Below are 23551 nucleotides of genomic sequence, written 5' to 3' on the forward strand. Positions count from 1 at the left end.
TGTTTTGCTCCAAGGTTTCAGCCTATTGATAATCAGAAGTGATGGGAATAGTAAGGAAACTTAAAGAGTCTGGTTCCTCAGGGTTTGCATTAACAATTCTCTCAGCTTTTCAGAATGAACACAATTTAGAAAGCAATTCTTTTGATCCATTGCATTTAGGGCCTGGTGTCAAATGATTTCAGATATTCTACAAAAATGAAAATACAGAGAACCAAAGAACTTCCTCTGAAGCCATATTTTGCTAAATGAATAAATAACTTTCTGGAGGCCTGCTATTGGAAAATCAGCCAGTTCTTGATTCCCAACCCTAATAAGCTGTGATGTCTGTCCATCTGCAAGCCATGGAGCGGTTTAGTTGATGACCAAATAAATACTAGTCTTAATACTAGATAACACATCACACTTATTTAACTTAAGACTCTGTTGTTGTTGTTTAACTTCTTTAAAAGCAAGCTAAGGCTGTACTTCCTAAATGGCTTCAAATGTTGCATTTATCAGCATCATCAACCTGACCGCTTAAAGCAGAGCAATACAGAGCAAACTCGAGCAGAAGCGTGCAAGGTTCAGTTTAGGCCGGCATCCCATTAGCAGATTTTCAACATTCAGCATGTTTGATATTATCAGTTACCAAACTCTTGTGGCCTTGGTAGCCAATGAGCTTCAAGATAATGACAAGCCACTGTCATGCTCATATATAATCCCACAGCAAATTGCAAAGCCACATATTGAAAATGCTGATAGAGCAAGTTAAGCATGAACACAATGATCTGAGCGATACTGGAATTTCTTTCAATACCTTGAAAAATACTGACATTTGATACTATTTCTATTTCAAATTTTCTCAAGGAAAACAAATGTCTTAACTAATGCTGTAAACTATGGGAGTCAGTGTTAGCCTATAGGCTTCATTAGCCTACTATAATACTGAAGGTAAACATTAACTGATTTGTTTACAAATACTTAAATTACACTTTTTTTATTTTTATAATAATAAAGTTATATGAAATATAAACATTAAATGGTGGCTGTCATAAAGACTTGCCAGATTTATTCAAACATGCATTAAATATTGAAGAACATTAAAAATTATAATGAATATGTAATATGGTGCATATATTTAGCAAAATGCTCCTCTCTAGAGTTAATTTTTCTAGCTGACTAACGAGTTTATGGTCACTGGATATGGTTTTTCTGAGGTAAATGTGAAGTTACATTGTTTACAAGCTGTTTTACTGACGTCTTTCCACGGCTGAAACACTGATTGGGAGATTCCATGTGACGTGATACAGATTTCGATAAGTTGTACTCTATCTTTTAACTCACTTTCAGAAGCTCATTCATGTTTATTTCGCACTGTAACCGGTATTATTAAGGTGGAAGAGAAGATCACAGCGCCAAAACGGTATTTATGTTTTTTGAATTTCGTAAGAAAATGGACGTAATTTGAAATCTGAGACTTTGTTTCATATCAATAGTAACAAAGCACAAAGATTGTTGCGATTTATTGGGATGCGCGCTATGATGTTCCATTCATTCATCAACTGAAAACAGCAGCCCTAGTATCTACTAAGTACCAGACAAAGTTTGTAATAATTAAGATTTTTTTAACATTGTTGAAAGTCTCTTATACTCACTAAAGCTGCATTTATTTGACGAAAAATAAAGTGAAAACTAGTGATGCACTTAAATTTCGGCTACTGACAATTTTAACAACAATTTTTGGTTTCGGGTTAGGGTTAGGTAAGGGTGCTCCGACTGATCGAGCGCCGATTGTAATCGGCCGATAAAAGCTTTATGTAGCTTGATCTGCTGTCTCTATAAAGGCCGATCAGAAGAGCCAATCAGATACAGATTGCTTCACTACATTCACCGTTCTGGCAATTCTACCAGGTGTCTGAAAAGGACAATAAATTTGCAGCGTCTTTGCGGAGACATTGCAACGATAGCAACCCTACAGCAATGACAGCAAGAAACTAGAGCCGTGCGATTTCAGTGCATCGTTTTCTTTCCTCCCTAAAAGCCCAAAGTTAACGTAAAATACAGTCTACTGTTGATAAACGGCAGGACGTGATTGATGATAAACAGAGTTATTAAAACTGCATCTTGCATTGAGAATGCAATACAAAAATTTGAATACTTATGTCTTAATATCTTAACTTGAAAGAGTTAAACCCTTGAATTTTTATTTTGGGGGAAGAAAACTGTATTGGAAACCTTTTAAGTTTCTGTGAAAACAGGTTTACAAATGGCTCTCATCACGAAACTAGTGAAATGCTGTAATAATCTTTCCGCCAAAAAAAGTTGGAAATTAGGCGGAAGTGGAAAATAAAGTGAAGCTGGCCAATATACACTTTTCTTAAAGGAACACGCCAACGTTTTGGGACTTGAGCTTATTCACCGTATCCCCCAGAGTTAGATAAGTCCATACATACCCTTTTCATCTCCGTGCGTTCCAAACCGACAGAGTTACGGCACGCACGGAGATGAGAAGGGTATGTATGGACTTATCTAACTCTGGGGGATACGGTGAATAAGCTTTAGTCCCAAAAAGTCGGCGTGTTCCTTTAAAACTAAGCGTGAGAAGGTTTTGTGCGATACTTTGCCTTTACCTGTACCAACCACATCAGTAAGCAGGAGATTCATGGTCCCGGAAGCAGAAAACAGAGTCAGACAGCTACTTGCCTGTGTTGGAGCGCCGTCGGATGCCAAAGTCCCAGCTGGAAGTGATGTCGACAGACTGAGAGAGATCACAGGTCTGGCCTTCTCCTCCACTGCTGGCGTCCCCATACGAACCCCCGGACGAGCCTCCGCCAGCGGACGCCACCGACGAATGGCACTTATCCAGATCCACGTCGTGATCGATCAGGACCATCTCGCACATCCCGGTGTCATCGCTGGTCACGTGGGACTGCCGGATGTGGGCCAGGATGATGGCGGGGTTGTCGAGGAAAGCCATTCTGAGCACCAGCCTCTCGCCCCTCTGTCGCTCTCCGGGTCTCTGTCCAGATGTGCCGACCCTCAGTCGGAGATAGAGGCTGAAGATTCCTCAGCGATGCAGCGTCTTCTTTTCCTTCTTTTGGGGGTTATTTTCTCCTCTCCATGGAGGGACATGGATGCCTGCCTGCAGGGTAACACACCCAGATGTTAAAGCCACAATACACCCACATATCATACAATCGCTTAAAGGGATAGTTCACCAAAAAATTTAAATTCTGTCATCATTTACTAACCCTCAAGTTGTTCCAAAACTGTGTAATTTCTTTTTTTCTGCTGAACACAAAAGAAATTATGGTAACACTTTACAAGGTTGATTAGCTAACATTAATGACGGTAGAATTAAAAATGAGCAATACATTTGTTACAGTAGCCTATTTATTAATCTTTGTTAATGTTAGTTAATAAAAATACAGCTGTTCATTGTTTGTTCATGTTAGTTCACAGTGCATTAACTAACGTTAACAAATACAACCTTTGATTTTAATAACGCATTAGTAAATATTGAAATTAATAGTTAATAAATGTTCATTCTTAAATCATGTTAACTAAGGTAGTTAACTAATGAACCTTATTGTAAAGTGTTACCAAAATTATGTTGAAGAATATGGTTAACCAAACATTTGTCCCCACTGACTTCCATAGTATAGGGGGGGAAAATACTATAAGTCAATGGGGTCCATCAACAATCATTCTTCAAAATATCTTCTTTTGTGTTCAGCAGGAGAAAGAAATTCATACAGATTTGGAACAAGTTGAGGGTGAGTAAATGATGACAGAATTTACAATTTTGGGTGAACTATCTCTTTAAGTAAGATTTAACCTATATAGCTTACTGTATCATATTTGATATACATGAATAACTAAGGCCTCTAAATTACCAAAATGATCAAAACTTTCCTGAAATTCCTGTTGTACGCGATCTACAAGACTTCCGATGATAGTCTTTACTTGCAAAAACGTCCCATGTCAGCTTGTTATGCTGTGAAATCTGATTGTTATAAGGTAAATGTAACAATAAAGTAACTTTACTTGATTATCCAAACATCTTTTTTTTGTTTTGTTGAAAAATCACATTCAAATATGAGTATCAAATATGATCCATCAGATGTTTATTTGTTCTTCTCTCAGTCATAATTGTATTGCATTGCATTATATGTTTTGACCCCCAAAGTAAAAACTACAGACCTTTGATCATAAAACTCAGCATTTAAATATCATCTTAAATAAGACTGGGAGATATGACAACTGATATTGCATTTTACGCAAGTAGTCTACTATATATGGTTATAATAACGTTATTGATTTACATTACAAGGTATCAGAACTGCATCCTACTTTTTGGCCATATAAATAACAACATCGACACCAAATTGCATGTTAAAAAAGATAAAAAGACCAATTGGGACAAAAATCACGAGGAATATACACAGGTATAAGTGATAAACCGGTCTTCCAGGATCTAGTCTTGTTCTTACGTGGATGTTGATGATATAAACACACAGTAAAGTACATGCAGATTGTAGACACAAGCTGTCAAGATCTCTCATGTCACCAGAAACCCAAACAACAAACCTCTGAACCAGACTATGACACAGGCAGGGACAACCGTGCTAAATAACTACACTACATGTTCAAATGTTTTTAAAATCATTCATTGTAAACAAAATGAGAACTGATGGAGCTAAAATGCTAACTAGCCAGAAAGCTAACACATTCTTATTTCTAACCGCATTAATTGTGTTCGTTATAAAAGGGAACTGATCACAATTGTACTCACGTTGCTGTCTGATAAGAATAAGATTATATTAGAACAATACTGCTGATAAAACAGATGTAAGTAACAGCTGACTGAACGCGCTAGTCAGGCCCTGCTAATGCTCGTGCTAATCTGCTCGATAAGCCTCAAACATCACCTCATCATTACCTTCATTCATGCCTATAACAGCGGCTGGAAACATCCCCGACACGCCACACCGTCTGAGCGAGGGACTGACTGTACTGTCTCATTTCATACTTGTGGAGATATCGTCCCAAAAACAGAATAAACGTGTCTGTTGTTTACTCTGTTGTTCCTGTGTTGGTGGTCCTGTAAGCTACTTCCTGCGGGTTTACCCCTCATACCGGAAGTACATCACTCTGGGAAACACCCTCTAGAGCCAAAGATCGACAAGACATGCGGCCAATCGAGGCTAAGAGAAAGTAGATAGATAGATAGATAGATAGATAGATAGATAGATAGATAGATAGATAGATAGATAGATAGATAGATAGATAGATAGATAGATAGATAGATAGATAGATAGATAGATAGATAGATAGATAGATAGATAGATAGATCCAATGATGCAAAACATTTCCATAGTCTGTTAAATAAACAGAAAGAGATTTTATTTATATGTTTTGCTATACTGAATTGTATTTTATGATCTGATGCTAAATGATAGTCTTATTTTTTCATTAATTACATAATAAGTGCACTAGCCTCCTCCATATTAATTCAGTACAATGTGATTTTGCAAGGAATAGTGTCAATAGTAGGCTACATCTTATTTGATCAAAACTATTCATAAACAGCATTATCAATTCACAGCCTAGTCAAGTCACCTTCATTTCTATAGTGCTTTATACAATACAGATTGTTTCAAGGCAGCTTTACAGTGATAACATTAAAATGATGCATTTCGGCTGTTGTTTGGCTTTAGTCAGTTCAGTGTTGATTCAGTTCCTTTGTAAGATCGTCAATTATTAAATTAGTTCATTTCATCTATAAAGCAGTCTATCTGCACAAAATGATGTCATGATTTCAATGATGTCGTCGTCCAGCTCAGTTCAGTTCTCATCAGTGCAGTCAGAACAATAATATTGCTAAAAATTGTGTTCCCAACTAAGCAAGCCATGAGGCAAGGAACCCAAACTCCATCAGGTGAAGGAAAGGAGAAAAAAACCTTGGGAGAAACCAGGATCAGTCTTTCACACGCTGCTGCCAAGAGCATAACCTCTCCTCAACATCAGCCAGACCAAAGAGATTGTGATGGACTTCAGGAGACGAGAACACAGAACACAGCAGCTTCAAGCCCTGCAGAGGGTGTTGCAGACAGCCTGAGACACCGCTGGAGATGAGCTTCCCTCCGTCCCGGACACACACACCATGCAGGCGGTGTGTGAGGAAAGCTCAGAGAATCATCATCCACTCGAGCCATGGGCTCTTCAACTTCTCACTGCTACCATCAGGCATGCGGAGCATTAGACGACTATCTGACAGCTTCTTCCCCTAAGAGAGCTCTTGATCTCCCACATTCAGCTATTCTTCAGCACTGCACCTTTTCAGTCTCACACATATACTGCACCTTATAGTTATCCATATTCACTGGCTTCATTCAGCTGACTTGAACTCACACCATAGACTAATTCAGCACATGATCCAACCCACTGTTCATAATCACTTGTGTACTTGTTGCGAGAGTCGTGTGTATGTGCTTGGGTTGTATTGTGTATTTTACATTATATAATTGGGGGGGGGGGGGGGGGGGGTATAAATTCTCTATATATATTCTATATATCTTAGCGGCCCCTAATTTAATAACAAATGATCGTTGTGACGGAAGCGAATCAATCAAAACTGACTTTAGCTGGAAAATAACTTTATTAAAGAACCACTATAAAGCCAAAACAATCTGTTACCTTAAATTATACGTTTATCTCTGTAAAGCTGCTTTGAAACAATCTACATTGTTAAAAGCGCTATATAAATGACGATGACTTGACTTGACTGTTCATTTGTATCTTAAGTGTATACTGTATGTGTGTGTGTGTGTATATATATAATATTCTATGTTGTTGTGCTATAACATATTGTGAGTATACTGATAATGCCTGTTGTAATCAGCTTGATTCAATCAGTAAATTATATTTAACTTGAATAAAATCTGATGTAAATGACATGCTTTTAAAAAAACATTTAAATTATTTATTTGTTTTTTTGTTTGTCCTATTTTTGTTGAGTATATACATTTATATTAAATTAATTACTAATTTATTTTGGATTTGTTTATAAAGATAATGTTTGTTTTTTTTTTTGGTTTTTTTTTTTTTGATATTGATGATGAGGAGGATAATGAAGAAATCAAATTATTTGATTCATGGACAAACATTATAAAAAATGTAAATGTGCAATAGTTACTGTTACTGATCAGATCTGAACAGACCTATAAAAAGATATTGGTTTAACCTTAGCTAATTTATACAGTCATATTGATTAAGATAATTTATTGAAGCATAATTTGAGATAATTAGATTTTTCAAAAATTTTAATGAATTTATCTGCTTATGTTGTTTTTCTTAGCTGTTTATTATATATAGCCTATATACACACACACATACACACACACACACACACACACACACACACATATATATATATATATATATATATATATATATATATATATATATATATATATATATATATATATATATATATATATATATGATTTATTTAATTGTGCAGTTGTGAGCGCGAGCCCCGGGTGGGCGGAGCCGACAGTCCGCACGCTGTTGTGCAACACTGGCTACATCATCTTCATCATCATCATCATCATCAGGAGGAGCTGCTGTGCACGAGACACACACAGCAATCCACACGGATATTCTCACAACCCATTACATCTGCTGTAGATCATCCACAAGAGAATGTGCATTTAACAACCTGTCTGTATTATTCAACAGCTCAGCAGGAGGAAGAAAGAACACTGGGACGCCAAGGGTTTATTGCAACTTATATTTATCACATTTTTATTTCATATTCTCATTTATTTTCTTTTGATGCACTCGAGGACGGAAATCAAATAAGAGGTGGATTTTTCTGAAGTTTTGCAGAAGCTGCCTCTGGACTGGATGGAATAATAGTGTGTAACTATAGAGCGAGGCAAACGATGAACAAGCAAAGCATCAAAGTGCATAGACTGTTTCTCATACTGGAAATCAGAGGAGCATTTTATTAAAGCACTTTTTGTTTTTCGCGAACTCGGGACTTTTACGCATCCATCATTTTAATGTAGCTGATTTATCCAGGACAGCACCAAATCTCTATCTTGTGGAATAAAAAAATAAAAAAATAACTAAAGGCATTTGAGCCTGAGGATGGAGGAGCAGAGTCATCTGATGCACACCCTGGGCGGCGTGACCCTCACCGGACTCCCGGTGGCTCTGCCGGTGCCTCATGATGGAGCAGACGCGAGAAACAAGCAGGACATCGGAGACATTCTGCATCAGATCATGACCATCACCGACCAGAGCCTGGACGAGGCTCAAGCAAAGTTAGTTTTACAAGGGCACTTTACATTGCTGGGCATGTTAATACACTTTAATAATAACAACAATAACGTCTAGCCTACTTGCAACCAGCTCCGCATGTCACACTTTTTACTCCATGCAGTGAATATTTATCATCGTGTCAATTTCCACAGTCCTGAAGACAAACATGGGCACTAAAATATTCATTGCTGTTGGCTAGGGATAAAAAGATACAATTAATTGAACACGTCCGCCACACATCCTATAGCGGGGCATGTTGTCACGCGATGGGGGAAGTTGTCACAATCTGTCATTAAACAGCCTATATATATATAGCCCACAGAAAATTAAAATTAAAACTTACGTGACAACTTACCCCGACCTGACATTTATGAAAAATAATCAGTTTTCAGAACAAACTGGACAAAGCATTAAATCAGTTATGTGTCTTCTGTACCAAGTTGTTTGGTGTTTAATCATATTAACGATGTAGGATATGAAGATACAGTTTCATTTGTTGCAGACTTCTCACAGATCAATGCACCATAATACATTTACATCACAGGTGATTTAACCACAACAGTCTGGTTTTATATAAGCCTCTTCCCTTACAACAATTAATTAAAAGTACTCTTTATAAATGCACATGCCGCATGAAACATAATAATATTTGATGTTGGTTTCCTAATGAGAAACTTGGAACTTGCTTGAAGCTGTGAGGTGCAAACATATTTAGAAGCACATTAGATTTTTAATGGCAAGTACAATGTTACCTGCATGTGTGGATGATAAGATCTTCTAAATAACTTGTGTTTTTCTTTGATAGAAAGCATGGGCTGAACTGTCACAGAATGAAACCGGCTCTATTCAGCGTGCTCTGTGAAATCAAAGAGAAAACAGGTAAAGCGCTCCTTTATGCCCCACACAATACGCTGCCATAATACACCTGCACGCATGGTGCTCTTCAATACACACCGCTGTTCAACTCACAATAGCCAGCACCAGTCCTACGGAAGCTCACGTTTATTACAGACAATAGTGCTTTTTACACTGACAGATGCTTCCTTACCAGAGTGGAAATGAGCTGCGTCCGTGACGTTTTCTGACGGTGTATTTTGTAATGGTGTGGTTGATATCTTCAGTAGGCTATTCTTCAGGAAAAAGACTGTTTGATTGCGTGTAAACAGAGCACTGCATGCAAGAAGAGGTCTGGAGTTGTTTTTAATGTTACTCATTGATGTAAGCATGCAGAAACACAGACATTTAAACATGTGCATCTCAGTAGAGGCTTTGATAATTAGCTTTGAATATGCAATGAATTCCCCCTATTTTTAGCCCAACATGTTATTATGAGAGGTTCAGATTATGCTGAGATACGTTTATATTTTAAAGGGAGGGTAGGCAATGTTTTTCATAAACGCTTTTTGTAATGCTGGTTGAAAATCTCCTCACATCCTGATAGCAATCGATAATAGAAGTGGTCTTTTTTAAAAAAGTACATATATCTTCTGTGGAAGTCCCAGGACCAAAACATGTCTGCCCAATCATTGTGTTAATGATTTTGTTTTACAATGTCTGCTTTATTATTTAGAAATTTTCATAGTCCTTAAACTTATTTTTGTATGGTATTTAAATTTCTGATCTTGGGTTTTATTTGTGTTATGGTAACTGCGGTCTTTACATTCGGATCATTGCAATCATTGAATCATTCATTCAACCGACTTGTTTAAAAACATTGATTTTATCGGGAACGAAACAAGTGACTATACAATAAGTGGGCATTGAATCATTCATTCAACCGATTAGTTCAGACTAATTTATTCGGAAACATTTATTCTAACTCTTTATGGTTGAGTAATTTAATCATTCATTAAGTATATTTGTTTATTAATAATCCTTTCAAATTAATAAAATTAATACAATTAATACATCCTCACAAATGATGTTTAGTCATCACTATACCGTTTTTCTTTAGGTCTGTCATACTACCTTTAAATGGTTTTATGATACTTTATGTAAACTTTTAATTGCATTTTTACAATTTGATTTACATATTTCTATATTTTGCTTTACATGTGTCCTACTTTTATATTGATTTTTTTAGGCTGAACCAAAAAAAAAAATGTGTTTAGTAGACTAATGTTGTTTTGTAAATCTGAAATTTTAATTTTTTGTTCATTTTTTTTTTCATATTCACATAACCTAACATAACAAGCCTAAACTTGACATAAACCCTAAACTTGTCCCTCAAATCTGATTGGTTTAATGGAATGTTGTTCCAGGATCAACAAAGATGTCGATCCAGGAACATGTTGTACTTGGTGAAATCAGGTTCTGCAGCGTGGCACAGTTATGGAAATGAGTAAAATCAGTCCAGAAACCATCAAATAGTGATATTTTATATGCTCAGCTTTACAATATTTAATTGGCTTGATGTTTCTTTGTACGTGTAATGCATGAAATAATTAAAAATCCATATCCAGTAATCACAAATACCTTGGAAGTCATGGAAATTCTTTGGTAAACTGTGTGGGGAAATTGGTTGTGTAAAAGTAGCACAAAACATTCCTTAGTCATGACAGCGGTTCAGTGCCAGCGCAGTAAACACTCTGACATTGCCATAGTAGTGAGCAACCCCCCTTTCAACACTGAATATTTTCTCAAACGCAAGTTTTGCAGTGCATGCATATTTGTATAAATATGCATCTCTCAATCTGCAAAATCAATTGTCAGCTTTAAGTAAAGCAAAGCAATTGCATTTGATTCATTAGGTTGATTTACAGGCGTGCTTTATATTAAGTAAGCACTTCTGAAGTCTACTGGGGGCATTTTAGTATTGACGCAATCCGACAGAGCTAATGAGGGAAATAAATCAGGCTGAATATTATTTCTCTATTTGGGCAATAAAAAAATATAGCGAAAGTTAAATACATCTCATTCTGGCTGTTGTGTTAGCGATAGAGATAATAGTCATGCAGAAAGTGGTGTGATAGAGGTTTATGAATGATAAAGCAGTAGATTTTAGCATTTTCTTAGCTTAGCTTTCACAAGCTTAACTTTCCAGGGTGATGCTATATGGTTGTTAGCATTGCTAATAGGTTGCAAGGCGATCTGGGTGGTTGCTGGCCGGATATCTATGATATTCTGATTTCTAGATGTTGATCAGGTCCCACATTCAGTTTAAACTCATGTTTTCTTCTTAAAGTTTTCCTTGTAATGTATCTGTTTGTACACGTAGAAGCTTTTTCTTGGTTATGTGAATGATAAGGAAACATAATGTTCTATTAGCTGAAGAACGTTGGTTACCCTTTATTTTAAGGTGTCATTGTTACAGTGTAATTATATATTTAAGTACTGAGTAATATTACTATAGGGTTAGGGTAGGATTAGGATTTGGTTAAGGGTTGGTTGCATGTAATTATGCATAATTTACTGTTATTACTGTACATGTCATGTAACAAGGACACTGTAAAATAAAGTATTATAAGAACGTTTGTTCATAAATTTGAGAAAAATTTGCCAGATCTGTGAATGTTTTCTTTTAGCTGGGAACCTCTCTTCAACACTTATCATGTATCATGTAACACCATTCAATCACTATTTCAATATTTCTAGTATATTGGCATTATGAAGTGCTCTGTCATTCTAAAAAATCAGAAAACCATTAACATGACTAAAAAGTTACCTAAATATGATCATGAATATGTGCACCTGAATCTGTCAGTCATACCTGTGTTTATGCACACACATTCCCCATGCATTCGCAGCTGTTCCTGTTCGCCGTCACTATAGAGTGCAATTAACTGGGCTTCGCTGGTTAAGATGTGCTTGACTGTGGTGGGTGGATCATTACACTCTCTCGGCCCAGGCGGGTTGTGTTCAGCTTGCTTACCCTGTAGGCAGCGGAGGACTGTCAGAGACGGGCGGCACGGATCAGTGGCTTGGAAAATGGACACGAGAATTGAGCATAATTGATTTAAATCCCCGGCGTTTCTTCCCTGCTTATGTACTTCTATGTCGGCGTATAGGACTAAAAGCATAATGTACATTTCTTGAGAAAATGTGCTCTGTGAGTGTAGTGATCGCGAAGCCAAAAGCCTTCAGCCAGAGCATTGCCTTTTATGAAGAAAAATAGCAACGAACAAACAAAAAAAACCAATGAACTATTCCAGCGTTAGTGGAATAGTTAATAATATGATGAACTTTACCTGCACTCAGAGAGAAGGCACAAAAGCTGTCATTAGGGTGATACCCTTTCAAATGGTACTAATGTGTTCAATTTAAGTATTATACTGATATACTAATACCTTTTCGGAGTAAATAAGGTACCTTTTGGAAAGATACCACCCCAGTGACAGTGCTTTTCTGTGTGTGAACTTTCTTCCTCTGTATTTTTGTCTTGTCTTCCAGTGCAAAAATCTTAAATCAAGATACATTTACTTGAGAAGCTAAATTAAAGGGGTGGTTGATTATGATTTCACTTTTCTAGCTTTAGTTAGTGTGTAATGTTGCTGTTTGAGCATAAACAACATCTGCAAAGTTACAATGCTTAAAGTTCAAAGCAAAGGGAGATATTTGCTTTTAAAGAAATCGCTTTTTAAGGACTACAACAAACGGCTGGTAGAGACTACACAACATTCCTAGAATTTACATAAACCCCGCCCCCTGAACACGATTTAGATTATCAAGACAGAATATGCTAATCAATGACTAGAAGATAACTACACATAAGCTACATAAATTCATCAACTAACCATTCAGAAATGTCCTGTTGCTTCTACATGTTGTCACTTCTTCTTCAGTCTCTCCATCATTGTCTGAATCCGGTTTGAACATAAAAGGCTCAAAGTTTTTGAAATGTTCAGTGCATGTGTGTGTGAGGTAAAATGACACTGTTGAAGCTCCGCCCCCTGTGCCGGGAGCAGCAGCTCATTTGCATTTAAAGGGACAGAAACAAAACGGTGCATTTTTGCTCACCCTCAAAAAATTGAAATTTTAACATGCTATATAAAAATATCTGTGGGGTATTTTGAGCTAAAACTTCACATGCACACTCTGGGGACATCAAAGACTTATTTTACATCTTGTGAAAAGGGCATTATACCACCCCTTTAAGATATTAAGCCTAAACAAATCTGTACCACTTTACAATAAGGTTCATTAGCTAACATTAGTCAATGTATTATCTAACATGAACTAACAATGAGCAATACATTTGTTACAGTATTTATTAATCTGTATTAATGTTAGTTAATAAAAATCCAGCTGTTCATTGTTTGTTCATGTTAGTTCACAGTGCATGAACTAATGTTAACAAATACAACCTTTGATTTTAAAAACGTATTAGTAAATGTTGAAATGAATATTAACTAAGATTAATAAACACTGTAGAAGTATTGTTCATTCTTAGTTCATGTTAACTAAGGTAACTAATGAAACTTATTGTAAAGTGTTACCAAAAAAAAAAAGTAAATTAAGTGACAAAAAATCTGTTAGTGGGGTAAGAAAAATAGTCATGTTTATTTTTCTTACCTCATTTGCAGATATATTATATTGTTTTAAGTATAAACTTTCTTAATTTTGATACATTTTTCAGAAAACAAGACTTCATATCTTCAGTCATTTTGTGTCTCAAGTACGGTAAATGTATCTAGATAATGTTTAGATATTTGAACTGAATACTGAGGAAGAAAATCCTGTTTTGCAATGAGAACTGACTTCATACATCCACTAAACATCATCTAAACACCAATATTAAAAGACATCAAGCAAAATGTATGAAGTAAAGGGAATGTTTGACAGTCTGTTGTCGAGACCACCTGACAGATGTGACACTGATTTCGGTGTGTCAGCACTTGCACTCTCGACAGGTTAACTTAACTGAGCTAAAGTATCACTGCATTCATTTTTCATTTCCCCAAAGTAAATGCTGCAAACCCCCCCCCCCCCCATCCCCCACCGCGTCTATTTTAATATTTTACATTTCCCCTGTGACATGCATGCGATATGAGTGCCATTTTTGATCTGCAGTCATCCATAATTTTTCCACAAGCCTGGGAGGGAAGGGTCGTATATTCCATAGAGAGAAAATATAACACAGGTCGGGCTGATCAAGCCGTCATGTCTGTGACTTTCACACAAGGCCGTTTCCTCTTTTTATCATGCATCGGGAAGTTGCGTACGTGCATTTTTCATTCATGGCAACGCAGGTGTGTTCTCCATTTTATTCCAGGTGCATGGTAGAAATAATATTCAAACTTTAAAGAAAATCCTTCATATTAAATCTTACTGGGCCATTCTTTGTGATTTAAAACTTATTGAAAAAAGTAGTGCTATTATGTTTGGCTATACTCTGCCAATCTTGAAGAAAAAGTTAATATTGGTAAAGTTCGATATTGGTGATTTTTAAATTAGGGACACTTTTGACAACTTTGAATCTTGCAAAATTAAACTTTTATCTTATATCCATGAATAAGTGACCTTGATCACATGGAAATTAGTATAAAGTGACAATGTGGATTTTTTTTGGTGTCACTTTTCTTTTTAACTTTTTTGAAGAAAATAGGATAAGTCTGGCATTTTCTATACAATAACAAATTAGCTAGCATGCAGTCACTTTATTTAAAAAAAAAAAAAAATTCAGAATTGTACAATAGTACAGAATTGACGTTTTCTGTTTCTGTTGTCTCTTTACAATTGCAAAAAATGAATCTATTCCCATTCCCAAAATGCGAATCTATGTATCTATGAATCTAAAAGTGAATCTATATATATAATAATTTCATACAGCTTATATGTGCAGTCATTTGTAGCCAGCTGGGTGACGCCCTCCAAAGACACGTCAGCAATGATTGACAGGCAGAGATGCTTTCTGATTGGCTAAAAAATAATCACTGGCCACTCCCCTGACTTTTTTGTTTGTTTGTTTACAGAGTCTGGTGATGTCACATAGAAAGAGGTCATTTCCGCAATACCTTTTTCAATGATATCAGTCATTTAGAGACATTTATTCGTGCTCTTCCAATAATAAAAAAAAAAAAAAAAAAAATCTGTGTTATTACCAAATGTTGTTGTTGTTCATTAAACAGTATGCAATAATAACAGAGTGTAAATGATTATTATTAAAATTGTTAAATGGGACAATAAAGCCCTTCCTACACCCCTAATCCTAAACACTTTATTATTAAACACACATTAGACACTTTATTTACCATATTTTCTTCATTTTTATTGAAAATGAATGCCTTTCCGATCTGATGTGTGATGGGAAAAGAGAGTAGAGCGAGTTCGGCAAAAGGCAGATTCGAACTCGGGTCGATTTGCGTCAAAATTGTTTGTTACTCGCCTTTCCCCTATACACTACTGACAATCCAGCGTCTTTCGTTATTCTGTCTGGCCCAACCAGACGTCAGTGGGTGGAGTTAGTGTAAATAGCCTCTGCCAATGAGGCGGGTTTGCACTTAGTGTAAATATACACTCTGTTAAAATAAAGTTTCAGTGTGTATGATCAGTATATGATCAGAAATATAATCAGTCTAGAAGTCACAGACATGTAGTTTCCTCTCTGTAGGACGGATACACATGACCCACGTCCACCGTTCAACTTCATCGGATATTTCACAGCAGAAAGTGTGGTGCAAAAAGACTGCAGCGAAATGAAAATTTAATCAGCCTTTTCTCTGCCTTAACAAGGCAAGAAACCCTCATTTGCTATAGAGGAGAAGAAACTAATATTTTATTCATAACAGTTTTGGAAGTTGGTATACTTCATTTTTCTGAGGTGAGGTGAAAATAAGACAACAAATGAAAGCTTAAAACTTGCTGCAAAGCACAACGGCCTAAAACTATATTCTGTAATGCAATATGTTTGTTCATGTAATCTCATTAGCATTCATTCTAGCACACGTACATTTGCATACGTTTGGATAGACAAAACATCATAAAACATCAACAAATTGTATTTGTAATTGTATTGCATGTAAACCCATTTACGTATGGACAACTTTAAAGACATAAAAAATGCTTACAAATCTTTGTGATTGTTGAGTTTTATGCTAATTACAAATAATGCACAATTTGGATTTGATTTATAAATTCATTTGCGATTTAAAAAAAAGTATTTCTCTTTTAAAGTTTCTTCATTTTCTGATAACCAAGAGTCTTGATGTGGGATTGTGTTCGAGTTCTGCTTTCCTTCAATTCCAGTTCACTTCAATGGATTTGTAAACATTTGTAGACATTTAAAGCCGTACATGCATAAAAGACTTTACGCTACATGCTGTCAGTGTGTCGATATTGTGTATATGGATATGATTGATGATTTATCACCCAGGTTTTGTTAAAAGGAAGAGCTCGTCAATTCTTTGCACTGGACTTGATTTTCCCACAGTGCACTTCTCTTTTCCCTGGTCTTTTATCATCAGATCTCTTTTATAGCCTATCTCTGTTTAGCAGGTTTGGTTTATGACTGTCTATCAGTCGTGTCAATATGAGCCTCCTGGGAATCTCACGGTGGACGTGCTCAGATACAGTAGATGAATGTTCAAGGGACTTTTAACTGAGATGTGCTGCTATAACATGATGAAATACAACTAATGTCGGATACACACTGTACGATTTTCACAGTCGTGGGATCGCTGTTCTTCTCACACTACACGACTGTCTGGGGTCACACCACACTACGGATCGGGTCACACAATGATATATTAACAAACCCCACTGTAAAAAATCTAGACAATATACAGGTAGATAGGAATAAAACTCTAGTTTGGCGTGGCGTATGTAAAGCTGTTGAAGTGGCATGTATTGACTATAGTTCAGATGCAAAAGCCTCTAAGTGCCATCTGATATTTTCTTCTAGAATGATCATTTTTATCTAGCTTGTATGTTTATGTTCAGTTATTTCACTTTAATGGCAAAGAAAATGACCTATTAATTGTCATTAAAGTGAAATTACTGAACCTAAATATACGGGCTTGATAAAAATGCTAATTTTAGAAGAAAATTTCAGATGGCACTTAGAGGCTTTTGCATCTGAACTCTTCATATATTTCGACAATGTATCGTAATTGAAATCTACAGACTCAAATGCATAAAGTGTAATAATGAATGTATTCTGGATGTTTTCTTTCCACTAGTCTAATATTATGGAAGCAAAATAGCCCAAAATCTCAAAATTGACCAGTGGTTTTGTCTTGCCTTAACACATTCATTTCTTTTCTCCTCCAAACACATAATTGCAACAAGTGAGAGTTAAAAACAACGCAAGGACACCGGACAGCATGTTATTACACGTCTGCGGTGTCATCAAAGCCCGTGAAGGAGTCTCGCACTCTCCTGTCACGGGAGGGGGAAAGAAATCAATAGTGCAATCCTCCCCGTTCCCGTCCTCGCTGGCGGTAATTGAAATAGAAAATCAAATGAGCGGCGGGCAGATAATTGTTTTATCAATATCCTCCTGCCCGCCCTCCGCGGGTCAGTGGCGCATGATCACCGAGCTCTGGATATGACGAGGACGAAATGTGAAATTGAACAGCTCGGCTCTCGTTTATCAGACCTGACAACTCGGAGTGACCGACTCGCAGTGGCCGGACGCCGCAGCTGCTCCCACTGAAACATCCCGTCTGCTCACACTCACGCTTACACATCTTAACATGATGAAGTGTGTGCCGTCGCCAACGCTGTCATCAGACCAACAAGATGTGAATGTATTCTTGCTCTAATATGTCCTTTAGTTGGACTGTGATATGATAGATTACAGTGATCAATGTATATTCACTCTCGGCCACCCATTCAAAGGGCGATTGTATTGTATTGTACTGGAGATATTGTAAAATATGGTCGGAGGACATTTGGATCGCACAACAACGTAAAGGGCAAACATTTGGTTTCTCATTTTGGTTGTTTAAAAGCACAACTGTCTCAGATGAAATTTGGATAAAACCCAGCCACCTCCCAGAACAACCGAAAAAGCAATAGTTCAAAGGCTATTGAGATTTTAATGTCATTATTCAGGTGTTATAAATTATTGTCCAGCCTATAAGTAGGAGCTGATGTCATGTGGTACTTAATATTTTACTCGACATAGACTACTAGACATGACTGGCTTTGTAAGATATTTTGGAGGTCATTGGAGGTTAGATGACAGACAGACAGACGATAGACAGACAAACAGATAGATAGATAGATAGATAGATAGACAGACAGACAGATAGATAGATAGATATAGATAGACAGACAGATAGAGATAGATAGATAGATAGATAGATAGATAGATAGATAGATAGATAGATAGATAGATAGATAGATAGATAGATAGATAGATAGATACACAGACAGATAGATACACAGACAGATCGATAGAAAGATAGAAATAGATAGATAGATAGATAGATAGATAGATAGATAGATAGATAGACAGATAGATACACAGACAGATCGATAGATAGATAGATAGATAGATAGATAGATATAGATAGACAGATAGGTATAGATAGATAGATAGATAGATAGATAGATAGATAGATAGATAGATAGATAGATAGATAGATAGATAGATAGATAGATACACAGACAGATCGATAGATAGATAGATAGATAGATAGATAGATAGATAGATAGATAGATAGATAGATAGATAGATAGATAGATAGATATAGATAGACAGATAGGTATAGATAGATAGTTAGATAGATAGATAGATAGATAGATAGATAGATAGATAGATAGATAGATAGATAGATAGATAGATAGATAGATAGATAGATACACTGACAGATAGATATAGATAGACAGATAGAGATAGATAGATAGATAGATAGATAGACAGATAGATAGATAGATAGATAGATAGATAGATAGATAGATAGATAGATAGATAGATAGATAGATAGATAGATAGATAGATAGATACACAGACAGATAGATCGATTTTTTAGACCCAAATTTTTTACCGAAACCATTACTTTAAAATACAATAAGAGAAAACACTCACACAGAAAAAAGGCCCAGTTCATGTGAAATGATACAGATTTAATGTAAACAGTGATCGACGGTGGATGATTCAGTTGAGACTCCCTATGATGCTCATGAGAATATATTCACATGCATGACTTACAACAGTTTTGATTTGGGTAATGATGAATAGTAGCAGTAAATCTTTGGTTCATATAGTGTTTGCTTTAAGATGCTGATGTCTGCTCATGGTTTAATTGCTCTCCTGTACTCTTGACTCTCTTGAGTGGCTGGTATATATCACACACAGTCATAATGAATTAGTCCACTTCACACACCGCATATTTCTGTATGACAGATAACGCTCTGGAGAAACGACCTGTCTTAATTTATGATAGCTCACGGAGACGAGGTGAGAAAGACCAGAGGAAGATGATGTATGTACGCAGGGAAAATAAATGTTAACCTGAAGTCAGATTGAAACATTGTTTTAGACTTTAGACTTTTTAACAATCCTGTCAGATTTATGTGTTATAGTTTTAAATGCTGGCTGAAGAACTAGTGAACACACAATCTCTATTAATGCACCAAGTTGCTCATTTGGCAATTGTAAACTTTTATTATTGGAATTATTATTTAATCAGATTATTTTAATTAATTAATTAAGCTTTTTATTGAACATCAGTGTATTTCATCAGGCACTTGAAGGCTTCTTGCTTTATTAAAATGAATGCATTACATCTACATTGTAGAAGAAACTTATGTGCCTGATAAAAGCCCTTCTATAAAACTGGTACTTAATGACTACTTTATGCACAATTCAATCAATAATATCATTAAATTGCATCATTACAGAGATGTTAAATGGGCTGCAAACACCATTTAATGTTGACTTTGCATTTACAGTTCAGCTGGGAACAGCTTGGCTTGGCAGCGTTGAAATATTCAAAACATGCTCCCATGATATTGCTAACCCATCCAAGAAACTTTATATATATAGGCTACTGTATATACCACACCAAAAGTTTGTGTCCACTAAAAAAAAGTAAGGTTTATTTAAAATCAGTGGTATGATATCAAGTACAATCTACTGCAGTGAAACAAAGTGAGTAAATCTAACTTAAGTCCTTTTAGACAATAGATACATTTTACACTTTTCACAATTTTCACTCAGAAACTGCTTGTAAGTTTCCCAAATAATTTCAAAGAAACGCAATGAATTAAACTCAATTTTGAAGTAGAAATACCGAAAAAGAATTTTCTTGTAAAATGTACAGATCTGATGCAATGTATTTAAAACAACATATAGTATATCCAAGTGTTATACTATCATAATTGGTAGACTTAACTTTAAAGTGCCACTATTATGCTATATTAAAGCTTCCTAATTTAATTTTGGAGTCTTCTACAACAGGTTTACAGGCATCCAAGGTCAAAAACACTTTAATTTTTCTCATCATATACATTGCACATCAGAGCCTGAAAACGGTTCGTTCGAAGATTCTGCCCCTCTAAACCCCTCCTTTCTTAAAGTCTACTCTGCTCTGATTGGTCAGATGGCCCAGTCTGTTGTGATTGGTCTACCGATTAAACAAAACACCCATTATAATGTTTGAATTTCAGCTGCTTCTGCTTCCTCAGCACTTTAAAGACAGTGACAGTGACAGTGACATGAACAGTAACGATGGCGTTGGTTTCTCCGATTCTTCATCCTTTTGAATACGTCTTCTCGACATGTCTTCCTGACTTCCAGTCTCAGCTACAACTCAGTGTTTGAGGGGCGGGGCAAAGTAGACATGAACTCGCGAGCAGCCAATGATGACCAAAGACAGCATTAAGCAAATTTCTTACATTGTTACATTGTAGGATTGTTACAGGAACTGAGATGGAATTGTCGACTCGTTTCAGCAGTTGAGAATCGATTCTTTCTTTAAGGAGACTTTATTTGTTGTGCACTTTGATCTTCGAAACTTTGCAGATCTTTTACAGTCACAAACAGCTATATTACACTCGACATGAAAGATGACTACTCGTAAAAGCATAATTGGGGCACTAAACAACCCAATGAAGGGAATAGATGAATGTTTGTAGTCTTTTTAACATTTTTCAATCAGCAGGTCGTAAAGAAAACATTTTCATTGAGACTTTTTGATATGTCTTGTAAGCAACCATATTAAGCTTTAGTTCCTTGAAAATTGTGAGGCGTCTGTTGTCGGCAACATTCAGCAGCAAAAACTCTCTCGGCATTCCCTTCTGCAGCAAACACGAATATAAACACCTTCGTCCCTGAAGCGAACAGTCTTGGTTTCTCTTAGCGTGTTGTCTCACCTGTATGGTAGCTGTCAGGAATTGATTCTTTCATCTAGAACAAGGGAACAAAGACTGCTTTTAGGTGATGCCAAGAAAAGCACCAGAGCCAAGGTGAAGTATTGCGTGCCTTGTCTCCAGTGGAGCGTACGGCTTTGATCAGACGTACACTAAGCTTTTGGCACACAAGAGCTTGAAAAGCCCAAACACACCATATAATGGGTATGTGTGCGCTCGAACCACACCTGACTCCTCTGCCCTCATCTGAAATGTATGAACTGTGCGAGTTTGACAGACTGAATAACAATGTGCTCTTAAAATGTCCTCGTGAAATGTTGCATTTGCACCTGAGACAGAAAACTGGGTGCATGACTGGATCTTCCCATTGAGTGGGAAGTGTTTGGAGCGTTTAATAGACCACAAAAGCATGGCACTAATATCTTGTCCTTTTGTTATTAAAGGGATTCGAAATCAATCAATCAAACATGCCGTGAAAACACATTTGCAATGCCGTTTTTGCATTTTATAACAAAACATGGCGTGCCAAGTTTGAGAATTCCCTCCATTATTCTCTAAAATCTGGAAGAGCAGCAAATCAGCATATTAGAATGATTTCTGAAGGATCATGTGACACTATTTTTTACAGTTTTAAATATATCCAAATAGAAAACAGCCTTGATGAGCAGTTTCTTTCAAAACCATTACAAATCTTATCGATCCCAAACTTTTGAACAGTAGTGCATCGTAAAAAATTATAAATAGTAATATAAAATATGCACAAGAATGGTGAGATTTAACAGTTATGACAGAGTGGAACTTAAATGTCAGTCTCTATTCCTCACACAAATCTATCGTACGGTATAACTTGAAAAGACTTGCAATAGTGCATGAGTCATAGACTAATGTTTTGACTTTGTCGGCTCCTGGTCACCACATGCTTTCATTGTATGGAAAAGAGCAGCTCAGACATTGAATCATATTATATGGAAGAAAGTCATACAGGCTTGGAATGACATGAGGGTCAACAAATGTGCCTTTATTTTTGACCCTCTGGTTTAAAAATGTCTAGCAACAGACAGTGTTACGCTGTAGAAGCTCAGTAAACTGTTGATTCAGACGGTCCTAGAGAAAACATTGAAAAAACAGTTAGTCCTCCTCCTACACCCGACTCAATGGAGTCTTGGGAAATCATATCGATCGATAGTTCCTGTTCAAGAAAGATTGCTGCGCACACTAAAGGGCGATGGATGTTCTCAGTGGCCTTCATTTACAGTTTCCAATCAATAAATCTACATGACTAAGCATGAGCGTCAGAGGTAAATTACAGTTCACATTGACTTCCACCATATGTGTTTCCACATCGACTTTTCTTCTACTTAGGATTGAGTAAATTTAAAATGTGAAAACCCTTAATGAAGGCATTTTACACAAACATTGGATTGAGACATATCTTGTTGCCTATATTTACCTTTATATACTGGCTGTCAAGCCGGAGCATTTCAGTTTTCAGAAAAATGTCAGAATTAAAGAAACTTCAAGGCTTTTTAAACGGTTAAAAACGTATTTAACAAACTATTAAAGATTCATTTAACACTTTAATGCTTTTTTCTAGTTAAAAATGAAACAGATCTCTGCATCTGTTATATTTTCCCTTTTTCTAGCAGTTTTTAAATGCAATAATGTGTCGTGTATGAATGCCTCGTAACACTGAACGGACACATCGCTCCTCATTAGCCTGACATTGGAGACTGTGTTTCTTGGATTTATGCTTCCTAAACAGGACATTAACACAATCCTCTGAGCAGCGGTCTCCTGATTAGCATAATTAACGTGCACTCCAATGAGAGTGCCAGCGTTAACGAGGTATAGCTGGGTAATGAGCCCAAGTAAGGTTGTGTCATGGATCTGATTGGCTGGTGCGTGTGCACAGTGTCCCATCTTTGGGGGCTTCCTTATTTTTCCCACCCATTCTAATGTCAACACAATTCAGGATACTTCTACA

At 36.4% G+C, this 23551-nt stretch overlaps 2 protein-coding genes across 3 annotated transcripts in view; one reads left to right on the forward strand and one right to left on the reverse strand.

Moving 5' to 3' along the window:
* mapkap1 (MAPK associated protein 1) overlaps window positions 1–5110 on the reverse strand; it is a 36422-nt gene extending 31312 nt beyond the window's left edge. The window contains exons 1-2 of the mRNA XM_079872846.1: window positions 4922–5110; window positions 2683–3121 (exon numbers count right to left, since the gene is read on the reverse strand). Coding sequence (XP_079728972.1) covers window positions 2683–2956 — 274 coding nt within the window. The 5' untranslated portion in view covers window positions 2957–3121; window positions 4922–5110. The remainder of the gene's footprint in view (window positions 1–2682; window positions 3122–4921) is intronic.
* A 2467-nt stretch (window positions 5111–7577) lies between these two features.
* pbx3a (pre-B-cell leukemia homeobox 3a) overlaps window positions 7578–23551 on the forward strand; it is a 48523-nt gene continuing 32549 nt past the window's right edge. For both annotated transcript variants that reach the window (XM_079872843.1, XM_079872844.1), the window contains exons 1-2: window positions 7578–8312; window positions 9116–9189. In XM_079872843.1, the coding sequence (XP_079728969.1) occupies window positions 8137–8312; window positions 9116–9189 (250 nt within the window). In that variant the 5' untranslated portion in view covers window positions 7578–8136. The remainder of the gene's footprint in view (window positions 8313–9115; window positions 9190–23551) is intronic.

The sequence above is a fragment of the Squalius cephalus genome, assembly GCF_949319135.1.
Source record: "Squalius cephalus genome assembly, chromosome: 5".
Classification (NCBI taxonomy): Eukaryota; Metazoa; Chordata; class Actinopteri; order Cypriniformes; family Leuciscidae; genus Squalius; species Squalius cephalus.